Source organism: Sebastes fasciatus, chromosome 7, assembly GCF_043250625.1.
Source record: "Sebastes fasciatus isolate fSebFas1 chromosome 7, fSebFas1.pri, whole genome shotgun sequence".
Classification (NCBI taxonomy): Eukaryota; Metazoa; Chordata; class Actinopteri; order Perciformes; family Sebastidae; genus Sebastes; species Sebastes fasciatus.
In genome coordinates, this window is record NC_133801.1 from 31948956 (window position 1) to 31965673 (window position 16718).

Consider the following 16718-nt stretch of genomic DNA (forward strand, 5'->3'; position numbering starts at 1 on the left):
AATGAGTATTTGTGGCAGCAGGACAGTGTGTGGGATTGAGTCAAAATAAATTACAGTGTGTGTGTTCATTGTAATAAGGAACATGTTATCCAGCGCAACAGTGTGGCTCATTGATGTGTTTGTAATATTTTTTGGACAACAATGGAGTTCTATCCTAAATTTTCTTCGAGATCAATAAAGTATCTATCTATCTGTGGCACAGAGGAAGAAGATACTCTTGATGTCCTGGAAATTTCTCAAAAAGCTTCTTTCTATAGCTACTGTAAATATAGAGTAGAATACTTATTTACAGCATTCAATTACTAGGCTATACTGTAAGTGGTATAGCCTAAATGAACACAAGATTTTCTACCAAAGTTGGAATCAAAGTGGCTATTTTACATGAAAGATTTCTATATGGGCGTGTTGTGCTACAGTGGGGAGATGATGTCACGTATTTCGAACATTGTTAAACAAAGTCAAATAGCAGCCAGATGATCAGACAGGTTGAAAACAAGCGGTCAGTTTAAGCAAAACACCTAAACCATTGTATTTTGAGGCCACACTTGAAATGTCAGTAATAACGCCTCATTGCACAGGAAAACTGTGCACAGCTACAGTAAGTGGTGGATGTTTACATATGACAGTTTACTGTTCATCTTTGATTTCTCTTCCAAATACTAACCTGGTTTTTTTTTCTAATCGTCTGGCAGCTTGTTTCTTACCCCATTTGAATTATTTCTATATCAATATCACTGTGTTCCCACATCTCATCAATTAACTTGGTGACAAGTACAATTTATTATTACTAATGGGAATAAAACCTGAGCTGAATTCAAGCTGAAAGGCTGAACTTGAAACTAAACCTTAATCTAATCTTAAATTCCCCCTCCAATCAAAAATGCGGGTTACTTATTGTTCCTTCACGCGGTTGTTTGAGCTTCACTGTGCAGAATAATGCGTGTGCAGTTTGTTTTCACATTCACCCGCTGAAGGTGCAAATCAGTATTCAAAGTTTTAAAACGTCATAGAGGGGATCCTGAACCAGAAAATCAACCTTTGAAGAGGTGAGCACCAGACAAAATGTCCTCACTTTCCAAAAGGCAGATAGTTTGTCACAAGGAACGCACACACACACACACACACACACACACACACACACACAAACTGGGGCTACTGAGCACCAGACAAAATGTCACAAGGATAGTTTGTCACAAGGAACGCACACACACGCACACGGACACGCACACGCACACGCACACGCACTAGAGCTACTGTATGGTGTCCTCTGGTAAAAGTCCACTCTCTCTGAACACAGTATTGACATTTGGTATGAGGTGGGCACTGTAGCTCAGCAGTCGTCCATCATAAATCAGCTGGTCTTGAGTCAGCATGGTTTTCGGACCGTTGCACAGACAGAGAGCAGAGACAGTTATATACAAACTGAGCTAAACACGAGCACCAAAGAATCCAATTTAGTAGTTGGTCTATATAACAAACTGATGGGGTGCAGCTCTCTGAATATTTTGGGTGTGCGACTATGTGATGTAGAATACTGGTAATACTGGTATGGTTTTGTAAATCCTATTGGCACTAGGTTTTGAACTGACCGTCTCAGAATGTGAGAGTGAATCCAGTGAAATACATTTAAATGCAGTAGTAAGGAGAGAGCCACACCTTGGAAACACTTGCTACAATGACATGGAAACTGTGACTCCAGACGGGTGGGTCTGTTTGATACATATGTTTGTTTTATTGACTCAGTAAAGGTCAGTCTACCTTGTGTGGTACATCCATGCTATATCCATGTCAACCCAGGAGCAGTCGTTCTGTGAGCTCAGCAGTCCGTGGACGGTTGCAGAGAACGCAGCTCGGGGGTTGACAATGATTTTGTAGTTGCTGTAAGAAGGATTTCCAGTGATGGGTTCGTGGTACAGGTGAGCCAGGATGTTCACCCCAGACACATTCTGTGGGGGCAGGGTTTGGGAGGTGGGTGGTGGCAGCGCAACAGTGTTGGGGAACACATTATTCACAAACTTGTAACACCCGTCAGCGCCATAATTCCTTTCCAGCAGAGGCAACAGCTCTGACCAACTGGTAATAGAATGATGAAAAAAATACACCATTTAGCAGTATATAAACAACAAATACTTTATAACACACAGCAGCCCACTATAATGAAGTTGGAAGCACATATAGATATATATAAGCACATATAGATATGTTTTAAGTGTTGCATTTGTAAACATGTATAACTCCTCCTATGAAGCATCAATAACTGCTGTATTAACATAAATTATTCTGATCACATAAAAGATATACTGTGTTTCAAGAAGTAGTAAAATCAATTTTAAGCACACCTATGAATGAAATGTATATGTGTATAACTGGGTAATAAATACTTTGTAAAAAACACAAAATTAGTTGTTAGTTAAGGTTGATTTATCAAAAGACATTTGCCTTATTTCATATTTTCTTAAACAAAGTGCTACCTGTTGATTGACTGGGGCAGTATGAGCTCATCAATATCATGCAGGGCCACATATCTGGATTGGTACATGTATCTGTAAATACAGTCATTGAGAGCAGGAATCTGGCCAAAGTAGTGGAGGTCACCTGGACCGAGAGAGGGCAGCCAATGTCGAGATACGTTCAGAAATCTGGACTTAGACCAAGGAATCACCTCTACTAAACCTGAAAAGGAGACATTAGAAAACGTGTTAGCAACTGAGACGTTTTAGTTTAGCATTTTTGTTACATTCTGGGAAATTACTAGGGGTGGCGCAGAATCGTCGACTATTCAACGATTCAATTTAGGGAGCCTGATTCGACTGCCAATCTCACAGAGGAAGCATTGCAGGGACATGAAAAGGATCATTCCATTCTCGCTATATGGGGGTGCTGAAGGTCTGATTTCACAAAAAATTGCTGAGTTTCTCCCAATAAATCATGATGTATATAATATTTTGGTATAAATATCAGCCTATTAATAATACTGTTAATAAAAAACTGAAAATAATTAATGTGCTTTCAATCAATCTCCTCAGTGTGCATGAATAAATCACCATGGTTGACGAAGTTGCTATCCAAATTTGCGGGACCATCAGAGCAGCATCTTGGCGATAGCCTCAGAAAGGCTTAATAACAACAGGGCTAATGTTTAAAAATCAAAGAATACATTTATTTATCAGAGCACTCACATAAGAACGGAGAAGTATTAGAGTGCTAGATAGATTTATGAACGATTCTCTAAAATCAGCTGGGGGCATAGACTATGGTGTCAGTCACCGTGATGTCACCCATTGGTTTGTGGACTGCCGTTTTGAAGCCTCCAGTTGGGCATTTTGGCCGTTGCCATCTTGGTTTTTGGCAGTCGTCATCTTGGTTCTTTGCAACCAGAACTGACACGAGAGGATGGAGCTAAGTACAACCGAACACTGAATAAGACATTTTTAGGCGACCAAAAAGGTTATAATTAACTTTCATGAACTGAAAACACACTGTGAAAGGGTTAAAGTTGTAAGATGAGAACACGGAGAACTCCCAGACCGCACAACGCCGTGGTAGCAACCTGACAATCTCAAGGTAGCCACGCCCTAAAGCGTACCCTGCTTTATCGCCTATTTGACTCTAAATGGGACCATAATTTACTAAATGAACATCATACTGTATTGAAGAAGACCAGCGATTGAGACCATAAACTCATGTTTACAATGTTTACTGAGGAAATAAATCAAGTGAGAAGTAGGCTCATTTTCTCATACAGCACTATCCATTATTCTGAAACAACAGCTAAGCGATAGTAAAGTATCTCAGACAATAATTGAGTTGTTTTTACTTTTGTTCAACGGATACATAAAGCTTAAGCAAAAGGTGATGAAGGAGCAAAAAACAAACAAACATGATTCTACGATCAGTCGACGATAGGCAAGACTTGACCAATCAGATTCAACTGTTTAAATTCTTAGTTGGGGACACCCCCACTAAGCGTTACTTGACTTTTGTATCCTTAAAGTTGTAATGCGTAGATTTGGAGCAAATATGATTAAAAAAAGTTATTTTTATAAAATGTTCACTATATCCTGACAGTAGTGCATGAGACAGGTAATCTGAAAAAAAATCATGTGCCTCTGTGTCCTGTGTACAGTTCATTCTATGTATTTCCAGCAGCAACAGGTAGCTGTTTTTGTAGACACATAAATCCAGTTTAAGGGTAGGAGATTTCTGGATATTGGATAATGTGCTGATCTTACATGGTTATGTTGATATTGGGATGTCTTTAGACTGGAAAAAATGTTATCGCTATTGTAAAAAAAAGTCTGATCAGGGAAGAGTTCCAGCTATTGAAGAATCACACTGCGGTCATGGACCTGGAAAGCAGAGCATTGAACATTGGAACAGCTTTTTATCCTCCTCCTGGGGAGCTGAAGGAAGGACGTCAATGCAGGGAAAAAGGCATGTTCACACAATGACGCTGGAAGGGAAGGTGCGGAAAACGGATGGACGAATAAAACACCCCTGCTGCTGCTCGTGCTGTGAGGAGAGACAACACAATCACACACCTTGAAAAAATACTCCACCTTTGTATGTGTAGTAGTCCAGTATGCGCTGTGTTTCAGGGCTGCTGCTGCTCTTATAGATGACAACTCTGTTCACCCCCAATAACTGCAGCATTTCCAAACTCTGGACCAGCTACAATACAGCACAGGTATTTGATTGACACACTTCAGGCACTAAAATACAAAACAGTCAAAAAGTAGTAGTAAGCAGCATTAATGAAATATTATCGGGACTATGGTGGAAAGGTGCGAGGCATGAAAATAATAGCCAAGATTCTTTTAGCCTGTCCGATTTTGTTCTTCTGCATTTCTCATGTCTGCCTGTCCTGGTCAGGATACTTTACTTTTATTTCCAATTTGGGTCTTGATAAAGTAAGAAAAGTTTGAAAATAACTGTAAAATCTGTGTTATGTAATGTTACCTGCAGCACGTTGGTGAAATCATACATGGCGGAGAAGCAGACGGTGAAGTTGTAAGGAAAGGAGTCACTCTGCGCCTTCTGGTTCTTCACCTCCAAAAACGCTTTGTCAGGTGTATCTAGGTGTCCACAGAAAAGAACTATAGTTTGAAAGAGGCCTGAATAAAGTCCTCACCGGGGAAGATACCAAATATCTGTTCATGTCTGTAGAACACAGTGACAGCTGTTGTTGCCTGTTGGGCTGCAGTTTACCATGTTATGATTTGAGCATATGTTTTTATGCTAAATGCAGTAACTGTGAGGGTTTCTGGACAATATTTGTTTTGTGTTAATTGATTTCCAATAATAAACATATACATACTCCTCATCTCCTTTTAAGGTACATTTTGAACAGATAAATGTGTGATTCATTTGTGATTAATCACGATCGACTATGGACAATCATGTGATTAATTGGATTTAATATTTTAATCGATTGATAACCCTAGTGCTGACATTTGTTATTTAGCAATAAACAATCAAACACCGCAATAAAATCGAAGAACGCTCGTGGTGATGTGAGCAAAACAGTCATCTTTTTCTAGATCTGGGCACAAAAAGGATCAATTGCAGGTATCGTTTAAATGGAGAAGTTTCGATTCTACTTGGTACTGGGTTGTTTCGGTCGATACCTTAAAGGTAGCGAGTACCAATACCCAGTCATAAACCAAAGTATTGTAAAAATAAAGTTTTGAACTGATGATGGCGCTAAATGAAGGATCAAATTATTACAAATCTTCCTGAGGGGGACATAGATATCTTTACCAAATTGTATGGCAATCCATCCAACAGTTGAGATATTTCCTGCAAAACCACAATGTGAACCTCATGGTGGTGGTAGAAGAAAAAAGATCCCCAAAGGCTTTATGATACATTGTCTGGGCACCAAGAAAATTTGGTGCCAATCCATCTGGTAGATGTTGAGATGTTTCAAAATATAACTGAAAACTTGGACCTGCTGGTGGTGGCACCCTAGAAGAAAAGTCAGAGGATCACCAAAGTCAACAGGATTCCTTTTCTGGGCACCATAGATATCTGGCAGAACCCTACCTTCAAAGTCGGCTGCAGCAGAGGTCACAGCGATATGAGATGGGGTCTCACAGCCTGAGGGGAGAGGACACATGATGTCTGCTGTCCCATACGCAAAGCCAAAGTGATCCGTGTGGATGCTGCTGAAACCTTCAGAGAAGCGCAGTTGCTCCTGACATCGGAGGAGGCAGCGATAGGCAACTGTCTCGCTCCTCAGCACCACTGCAATAAGACGAACCTGACACCAGAAGACAAGAATAAGGATGTACAACGTCATGGGGATCATGTCAACTTAAAACTTAAGTTGGTGCTCTGCTCTCTTCACTGACCTCCTGTTTCCCTGTGCGGTGCTCCTGATAAGCTGCCACCAGCAGTGTCTTTGTCCCGTTGACCGCCACGAAAGGCAACTTTTGTCTCCGAGGAACTGCATGAGTGAAAAATGCAAGACAAATGACACAATAATGAGCTAGGAGAGTGGACGGCAGCTCCGGAGATGGACCTTTAGTTAGTTGCCGACCGCTCTGCTAGTCCTAGTAGTCTCCTAGTGTCGGGGAGTGAGGGGGAGGGACCGCAGGGTGCGCTAGCTATACAATTCTTGTCTCATTTGTGGTCTGACAAACAGTAAATTCATTATAATGAAGTGCCCCATATCACTATTTTTCAAGCTACTGTAGCTGTTATCGGGACCCTAAATTAATAAGTTTTCATCTTGCAGAGATTTTGTGAGCTCTTGCAAAAGAGCAGAAAAAATGTTGTCAGTGATTCTTTCACACATTGTAAACATTTTACAATTTGGCAGATATATAAATTAAAAAGTGACAAGTATACTGACCTACAGTAGCTTAACCTCTCATCTTGCTTCAGTGATGTACAAGTGTACTCCAGAACCCCATGACATCACTGTTGGGTGTGGTTAGAGGTGCAACAAAACACACTTCTAACCAGTGTTGTGCATGAACTCGCTGAAAGAGCGCATTCATTGAATGTGCTCATGTTTTTGGTGAATGGTAAACGGAATGTATCCGTTTGCAACTACTGAGAATGAACATGAGCGTTGTTAACTCACGGGACAGTTAACAACGCTCACGCACTGTGTGGCCAGTATACCGACATGGCAGTACAATCAAAGGAGTGGAGACAGACAACAGCCACTTTCTATTCCATCCCCACCTCCAAAGTCTCAAAAGTCAACTTGACAAGCGAGCGAGTAGTTGCGAGCGCGTAGGAGGGTCGAGCTCGCGCTTGTTACAGCCCCATGCTCACAGGAAGAAATTTGTGCACGCTGAACAGAAACGCTCCCTCGCGAGGATGCTTCTCCGCTCGCGGATACTGTTCTGTGCGCTCTTATCTCATGGACACGCCTGTTTTTTGGTGCGCAGGTTTTGTTCTTTATTATCATATGCACATTAATTACAACAAAGCAGTGCCAATATAAAGGAGTGTAAACAATTCAGTGACCTTAAGACTCATAAGGTATATGACATCAAAACATTCAATAACTGTAGTAATTAAGTAAGTATTAAGTTTATTTGTATAGCACCTTTCACAGATACAAAATCACAAAGTGCTTTACAATAATAAAAAATACATCAGTCAATATTAAAAGTAGCGATGACAAGCACAGGGCTGTAAAGCTAAAAACACAACAAAACAAGCAAATGAGAACAAAGACACATAAACAGGTAACAAATACAGTCAAGAAAAGGCCAATAAAAGCAATAAATAAAGTGGAGTTGATTATTCAGAGGAAAAACCGTGTCTAAATAAATACGTTTTCAGCTGCTTCATAAAAATGTCACAGGACTCTAGGGATCGCAGCGATGGGGGGATGGCATTCCATAAGTTGGGTGCGACAGCTTGAAAGGCACGGTTATCTCGGGTGTTATAGTGGTTATAGTATAAAATAGGGGTGATATGGGATCTCCTGTTGTGTCTAGTTAAAAGCCGAGCATCTGCATTTTGGACGGTTTGAAGGCGGTTCAAAGAAGTTTGATTTAGACAGGTAAAAAGGGCATTACAATAATCTAAACGAGAAGAAATAAAAGCATGAATAATCATCTCCATCTCAGCCTTGGTCACCACAGGACTTAATTTAGCTATGTTCCTCAGTTGGAAGAAGCAAGACCGAATAAGCTGGCTGACATGATTGTCAAGCGAAAGGGATTGGTCAAATATGACACCTAAATTCCGGAGCTTATGTTGAATACAAGCACTTAAAGACCCCATATACTGTTAAATAACCGGAATTTGGTTTTCAGGAGCAATTATAAGGGCTTCGTTTTTTTTGGTATTAAGCTGAAGGTAGTTGTCAGCCATCCAGATCTTGATGGCCTCCAAACATTCAATTAAAATGGAGAGTTGGTTTCTCTCCTCAGGTTTAAAAGAGCAGTACAGTTGAATGTCATCAGCATAGAAATGATAAGAGATGCCACTATATTTGCTAATAATCTGTCCAAAGAGGCAGCATATATAATGAAAACAACATAGGACCCAGAAGAGAACCCTGTGGGACACCGCATGACAGAGGGGCTGTGTCTGACATGAGTTGACCCACTGAGACCGAAAAGCTCCTATCAGCAAGATAGGATGAGAACCAGTCCAAGGCAGACCCAGAAATACCCACCAGCTGGTTTAGCCTATTTAATAAAATACCATGATCGACGGTATCAAAGGCAGAGCTGAGGTCAAGTAACACCAAAAATGAGCATTTCCCATCATCTGCAGCCATCATAATATCGTTAGTGACTTTAATAAGAGTTGTTTCAGTTGAGTGCAATTTACGAAAACCCGATTGAAAGGGGTCATGCAGGCTACTGTAACACTACTTTTGTTGTGTACCGTTTATCCTGTACCTGTGGTTGTTTTTACATAGGCCGGACAAAGAGACGATTGAAAGATAGAGTCTCTGAGCATAAGTATGCAATTTGAAAAGCTAATTTGAATTACCCTATGGCTAAGCACTTTTATGAAGTGCATAATAGCAATCCAGGCAGCCTTATGGTTGAAGGCCTAGAAACCATCAAAAAGAACATTCGGGGTGGTGATCGACTAAAATTATTACTGCAGAGAGAAACTTTTTGCATACACCAAATGAAGGCCACAACATATCCAGGACTAAACGAAGAAATTGATTTTAGTCCGTTTTTGTAGTGGCTGTTATGCATGTGGTCTGGTACTGCTGCCATAAATGGTTATATATTATTACTTATTTACTTTTTTCTGTCTTGTTATCTGTACATTTATGTTTTCTTATTTTATTTTCATTATTTTCTCTGCTTTCTTGACATCTTGTAGAGCCATCTAGTGACCACATTTTGCACTTGTCACCTGAGAGTTTATTGGCCTCTTGCTCAGGTGTTTGCTATCATCAATTGTCTGTGTACTCACAAAAGGGAAAGGTGTGTGCTGAGGGTTACACCCTGATGAAGGCTGTTTGTGCCACTACTTGGGTTTTTACCCAATCTTACATGTACCAGCATTGTTTCAGCATTTCATCATGAAATAGCCAATTGAATAAAGGCTTTTTATTTTTTGCCAGAAGAGTGCCTTGGACTCCCCCCTTTTTTTAAAGCAGTGGTTGGTCCTTGAATCTCAGGCTCCCTTCAATTATGCTCATTAACTATGTAGGCCTATATAAAAAAAGGAAAATTACACAATAAATGTAATTTCCCACATCAAAAATGTAAACAGTGAAAGACAATGCATAACATTACAGTGAATCAAGAAAGGTCATGAGGGAGAAGTTCAGGAACAGGAAATAGGAGGTTAGATAGTAAACAGCAGCTGAGGAGAACAGGAAGAGGAAAGTTTTCTTTAGGACAGATGTCAGATGTCAGCTTTACATTTCCTAAAAACATTGAGCAGCATTCAGTAACGGCTAGTTTACCTATTTGTCCTGCAACTGTTAACTGCACCGGGATCTGAGGCTCAGTGGCTGCTCTGTAGTACTGGAAGGTCCTGTCGGGCCTGCGGATCCACAGCAAATGATTTTGGTGAGGTCATATAACCACGTCAAAGACACATCACTTTTTTTTTTTGACAATACATTTTAAACTGAAGTTCAAAGAATTCAAGAGGTAAGAGAGGAGGTATTGTTCTGGTACTGTAGTTTTTCTCTATTTTTAGAAATAAAAGCTGTCCTCCCTAGAAAAAGACGAGGCAAATGCCTAAAAACAACATACAGTATGTTTACACTCAAGTGACGAAGACCTCTAGTGGCCGTAGAAATTATGATTCCTGTCCACTGAGGGCAAGTAATGTGAAATAATTGGTTCCCACCAAAATGTAGTGCAAATATTGAGCATTACAAAAAATTAATTTTGCAAAAGACACAACAAATGTTTTATACATAAATTGTAGCTCAATGTAGAGCCAACAGTATGACCTTTGAGCTAACCTCATTTTATGTTTCATATCAGATGGGGAAGTAAGCTGAGGAAACAAACACGTAGCCAATGACACCAATGAGCCTACTACCACTCAGTCAAAAGACAATGAACACAGTGTACTCATGCAGAATTAGTGACGGTTCACATTACTTGTTGGAGAGTCAATCAAACAACCACAAAGAGACGCGATACAGCTACAAAGACAAACAGAAAGACCACAAAGACACACGTACGCACGCACGCAGGCACACACGTTTACTTAGGTAATTTCCTGGAAACTTCTCTAACCATAACCACTACTTGACTAACCCGAACCAAATCCTAACCGTAACCTAATCCTAACCTTAACCACTGACGTAAAATTCAACTTTTTCCAACATTTTTGACACAGCTTTTGTCTCCAAATGCACAATCTGTCCCCAATTCACTGGTCTTTAGTCTAAAAAGTGTCCCGTAAGTTTGCCTAAGTCAGACACACTTTTTGGCCCTCCACTTCTGAAATGAATCCAGCACCTCTGACTATCAGGGAAACAATAGGATGCACTCCCAGGAATGCATCAATAGTGAGTTTTGGATTTTAAGGTGTGAGAAACACAGGACACCTCCCTAGCAATGCCAACTGGACAGCAAATAAAAGAAATGTGTTGCTTCTTGGCAATAATATTCCAAAGATAAGGCACATTATTAAATATCAGAAAGTGAGATCCCAGTATTTACAAGAAAACCTTGTAAAAAAATTCTACTCCTTTTTCCCAGGAAAAATCCCAAGTGGTGAAACAAATACCAGAAGCAAGTAGAAACAAGACACCTGATAACTGGATCAAACTTTCAGCTGCTACATTTTTTTTCCATTTAGCCTACTTATAATGCCAAAAATAAAATCCATAAAGGTTGTTAATCAAGTAACTTAAGACATTTAGGTCTCCATCCCTAAATCAGAGTGCAGAGCAGCATTCAACAGGTGGAGCATCAAAAAGATCCCTCTAACAAAACACTGAAATGGGTGCATATGACAGATTTTCCTCCCCTGCCATTGCATCAACCTCAGGGCAGCACTGTAAAGCTGGACATTTTGTCCAGACCATTCCACTGTTTTAAAACTGGTCTGACGAAGATTACATATTCTAATGAATATTAATTAATAACATCAGACAATTACAATAAACACCAGTCCTGTGTTTAAAATCAAATGTCATTCGTAGTGAGAAATCATTTGAAAAGAGTGATATATTCCTGCAAAGTATATTTAAAATCATGGGAAAAACATTCAACTCTAACACACATACAAACAAATACACAAAGAGAAGCTTGATAAAGTGAAACATGAGATATGGGTCCTGTTGCTGAAACCTGCTGCACTTTTAAGTGACACTGACGTTTACTTCTCCACCTGTGCTGTCAACAGTTTTTATAGGGACAAAAAGTAGTTCCAATATAGACTTATATCAGAGTCACATATAATGCCACAGTTGGAGTTGGTTGAGTGAAACATTGTCATATTGAAGCAGATCAGGCTAATGATTTCACCCACCTGTATGTCCACAGCAGCAGGGTGAGAGAGAGGACGGTGATGACAGGACTCATGTATACCAACCGTCTCATCTTCTTTAGTTGAGGCGGGAGCTGATTATGGCCCATCACAAACATATTGCCTCAGTTCTGCTTTTTTTCCGGCTCAGATAAGCTACTCCTCCCTGATCTAAGCAGAAGTGAGATATTCTTATCTTTTCCCTCAGAGGTTCAGTTTCCGCTCCAGCTGCTCAGACACCCCTCAGTGGTGGAACCGTCACATGAAGCTGCCAGGTATCAAGACTCCCTGAATAGAGAAAAGAATAAGGCAACAAACAAAACCATGTTAAAAGAGTCAGAGTAGAAGTCTTGCTCATGGCCTGTAAGGACTGCAGTGTTCCTTTCATCACACAGTATTAAAGCTATGGACAGAACAAACCAGCATTACCTTAAACCACCTACCAAATTAAACCACATGACTGTTTCATGACTCATATGAATGTGATCTGCCACCTCTACACAGTTATGAAGAGGGACCAGTCACTGCTTCTGGGAGAATTGGTGCCTTCAAATGAAACCCGTGAGCTCGTAATTACAATATGGGGAGTCGTGTACACGGTATGCTTGGCTTTCAAGTGGTTAAGTCATTAAATAATAACCGCACCGTTGTGACGAAAAGAGAGCTGAGCCGGAAGGCAAAGCACTTTGATACAGACTGAATGAATGATTAAATAAAGCAGCTTGTCTGGCTATGAGAAAGACGAGATGAGCAGGTTATGTTTTCCACCATGGTAACTGACAGAGTTTAAGTTGCCTCATTTCAGGGTTAACTAAGAGAGTGCTCATTAACCCGCCTTTTTTGAAACAGGGCCCTGGTCTCTATTGTGATGCATGTTTGGAGTTTTTTTGCAGCCAGTGGAATTGATTTGGAGTGAGTGGAGTACCAAAGATTATCAGCAAATTGTGAGACATGTCCTATGGTGGGTGGAGGGTAGTAGGCTAGACGTGCCAGACGTGCTAGACGTGCTGTTGCTGGAAAAGAGGTTGATAAGAGTGCTGAGACTGCACAGGGAATGAGAAGTAAAACCAAAACCAAAAGAGACTATAGAGAGTAAAGCTGAGCACTAATTATATCACTACGGGCAACATCTTTCAGAGAGATGTAAGTCCCACAGGTTTAAATGAAGCTTATGCGTAAATTCAGACAGGAAGACTAGGGGTGCAAGCTCATTCATTCTCATTCATTCTGGGTCTCTCTCTCTCATGGGCTATTAATATGTCAGCTGATTATGGGCGTCTCTCTTTTCAGCGACCAATCAGATCTTGCCATATCTCCCTCAACCAATCACATACTGCTGTCAAAAGTTTAAAAAAACATTTCTCCTCTATGCGGTTTCAGTGTCAGCATTCAGCAAACGGACGCGACCCTCCACCACCCCATCACCTCCAGATTCATCACATCAGAGTAATCCTGCTCCACTTCATTCATCGGATCTGCATCAGTCTTTACCACCACCACCAGTGTCTAGACCCGGGGGGAATATTTCTACATCCTACTACAGCTTCACTTCCCCTTTATTATTTCACATCGGGTCTAAATCGCCAAAGAATGTGCTATTCATAATTTGTGCACTTTGTAATAAATCATCATTCAATTCATACGAATCTTCCCTGATTGAAATGATAGGTTCACAAACTGGAAGACACACACGCACACACACACACACACACACAAAACATACACAAATACACTAATGTGCAGAAACACACACCCATACAACATGATCAGTTATTTTTTAAATGCATTACTCAATGAAATATTTGTTCAACTTTTTATTGCATGAAATGTATTTATGGTGTTGTTACTATGGCACAACACAGACCAAAGTTAGTGTTAATTTACTGTTAAAATTAAGATGATTTCAGCAGAAATTACTTTGTGGCCCTCTTTTTATGTTGGCCAATTCTATCTGAACAGCTGGCCCATTATACCTGAACATTGTGTCCTAGCTCAAGAGTTTCTGTTGACACTTCCATAACTCTTGTTAAATCACAAGTCTCCACCCCACCTGCAAGCATGGTATAGAATGCCATTCCTGATTAGACCAGTCCCCTTAGATTATATAACTCGCCCCTTCAGGTCTGAACCCTCCCTTTTCCCTCCAAACAACCCCAGGAAGAACAAAGAAGAGTGATGAAGAGATTTTGCACCTTTTTTAATTGATTTGGTTGAAATGGAATATATTGTTTGAACATTAACAGATCGTTTTGTGTTATGTTAGATACCTGAGTTTAATATGTCAAGGAGAAAAGCCAAATTCCAGATTGTTGATGCGTGAATGATGTAAGTGAAAATGAGCTCATTTATTATTTTTAATTTGTATTATATTTATGAGATATGTAATATCCTCTGTTAATGTTTCTTTGAATAGAAAAAATCATCCACCAACTGCCATCCAACTTGATCATCTTGACTACAATAAATTGCTGGAACGGCTCCCTGGATCCTGTGTTTAAATGTGCACCACATTAGATGTTTTTTTGAACCAACGCCACCACAAGAAGCAACATAGTTTCTTCAACTCTCATAATTCCAAAACAATTATACTTTTTCACATTTTTTTAACAAATACATATTTAAGAGACCAATGCCAATTCATGAAAATATCATTAGATCTCATGCTTATAGCTTCTTTGATGGTCTTATAAATCATTTACCAAAAAGTGGCTCATTTTACCTGACTCCACCCAACAACTTTCACATTTCCCACTAGAATTTCAATCATGTCCGCCTGAAGAAGGGTTTCAAAACTTAGACCAGTTACCTGAATATATTAAGTGTGAAAAATGCAAGAAATGCAGATAGAGTATAGATGGCTGCATTGGGGGACTTATGACCTCAGTGTTTCTAAAATTATTTATTAATTAATAAAAAAAAAAAATATATATATATAAAACACATTTTTTTACCAGGTGTTGGACATGTTTACAGCATGTACACATGTTATAAGACATTAAATTATCTAGGTCATGTGAGCGCAAACAGTGATACTCCTTAAACACACTGTATGACATACTTAGTTTAAAGGACATACTGTGTTCACCCATTCAATCTGTGTCTTTTATAACATCTATTTATTGTTTTTATTATATTTGTATACCTGTACCTCTCCTGTGTTTCATTCTGTTTGCTGCTGTTGCTGCTTTGACGTCTGAATTATTCTCCTGGGATTAATAAAGGTTCATTTTATCTTATATTATCTTATCTTATCTTAAAATAGTAGCCTATCTGATGGTAGTTACTATCCTCAGTGTTGGTAACCAACCGTGTTATCTCTATTACCACATAAGTTATTCTATACTGTAGCCTATTGCAAACATAAGTCAAACTACCCATTTTGAATGTTACAAAATATTAAGCATTAAATTCATAATGTAAGAAGAAATTTAGCCTACCTTTCTCATGCAGGTGTTCGTGTTGGAATCTGATGTCTGTAATCTTCTATTTCGGCTGGTAACGGATGAATAGTTTCCTAAAAAGTTGAGTTGAGACGTCAGACAAAGCCAGAGCGCTCCTTTGCTGGAGAGCACTTCACCTCAACACATGAGTGATTCAAGTCTTTCTGCCGCATATAGCTGCTCCCACTGATGCACTCAGCAGGCACTGAAGAAGTATGAGGAGGAAATCAGGTCTTAAGCTCTACACATGATATCGAAGGGCCTTTCTCAATTCCCAGTTTGTACATCCTCGATTCCTATCTCGCTTCCTTTCCTCTAACGGCAGGAGCACACAGGACGCTTGAGCAAGTGGAGGCAACGTCGCTGAACTGCTGCGTCTCTCATGCGCCAGCAGCATTGCCAGCTGTTTCTTTCTAGGCTACATAGAGTTTGCCTTTCGTAATGACCATTTAATTTAATTATAAATGTCATTTTTTAAATTTATTTTAGACAGAAAAAGGTTAAGAGGCGGATGCTCATTTGTAATAATCCACAATTTAAAGCCCACTGTCCTGCAAATATTTCAGAATAAATGACTTGTGTTAACAAATGAAGGGCTTCTGTCCACAGAAAAAAAATGCTAGAGAGCATTTATTTTGAAATAGAAACAGGAATTGTTGAGAAAATAAATATTTACTTTTTTCATGTCTGTGACATATTCTACAGATATAGACTTTGAAACTGTAGTATCCTAATGTTTCTGGTATGATGTCAATATACGGTCAAAAGAACATTTTCACTGTCTATTGTTGCAGTGAACCTCGTGCGGCACGCAGAACAAATATGCGAAACCTTGAATCTCTGGGAAAGATGCAGCTGACACGCAGCCGCGCCGCGCCACACAGGCTGTGTTAACATGGGCGCAGAAATAAAAAGCAAGAGGTTCTGCAACGCACACACGCTGCTCGTGGATCTTATGGCCCGGCCGTAAATTCGCCGCCCACGCCAGGGACACTACGTTGAGGATAAGCTGGTGTCAGTGGTGGCATGATTTGGCGTGAGATTTTCCCTGACGGAGCGAGAATGTGACAGAGACTGAATGTGCCATGGTCCAGGTCGAAAAATACCTAATTCTACCTGATTGTTGTTTTATATGTCTGACATTATGGAAAGAGTCTCACTCGACGTGAGAGAGCATGGCAGAGGTAGATGAGTTTAAAAGAGGCAGCGGGAAGAAATCAGGCAGAAAAAAAGAAAAAAAGCGAATAAATGTCAAGTTACAGTGAAGAGAGTGAGAACAAAAGAGAAATACACTGGTGGAATGAAACTACTTGGGTGCAAGGACAAATCTGGCACACG

At 39.9% G+C, this 16718-nt stretch overlaps 1 protein-coding gene across 1 annotated transcript; it reads right to left on the minus strand.

Annotated features, from left to right (window-relative positions):
- Window positions 1-1754: 1754 nt before the first annotated feature.
- On the minus strand, window positions 1755-15701 carry LOC141770705 (uncharacterized). Its single transcript, XM_074640554.1, has 9 exons — window positions 15378-15701; window positions 11944-12224; window positions 9911-9990; window positions 6354-6448; window positions 6046-6262; window positions 4960-5075; window positions 4560-4671; window positions 2472-2673; window positions 1755-2073 (listed from the first exon to the last, which is right to left on the minus strand). The coding sequence occupies exons 2-9, from the start codon at window positions 12057-12059 to the stop codon at window positions 1755-1757; spliced, it is 1257 nt and encodes a 418-aa protein (XP_074496655.1). The 5' UTR covers window positions 12060-12224; window positions 15378-15701.
- Between the last annotated feature and the right edge of the window lie 1017 nt (window positions 15702-16718).

Excerpts from the sequence above, each read along its gene's own strand:
- LOC141770705 (XM_074640554.1), bottom strand. The coding sequence starts at position 12,059 with ATGTTTGTGATGGGCCATAATCAGCTCCCGCCTCAACTAAAGAAGATG. Across the intron at positions 4,672-4,959 it reads ATTTCACCAACGTGCTGCAG|CTGGTCCAGAGTTTGGAAAT; the intron begins GTAACATTACAT and ends GCTGTATTGTAG. Across the intron at positions 2,074-2,471 it reads CTGCCCCAGTCAATCAACAG|TTGGTCAGAGCTGTTGCCTC; the intron begins GTAGCACTTTGT and ends TTCTATTACCAG.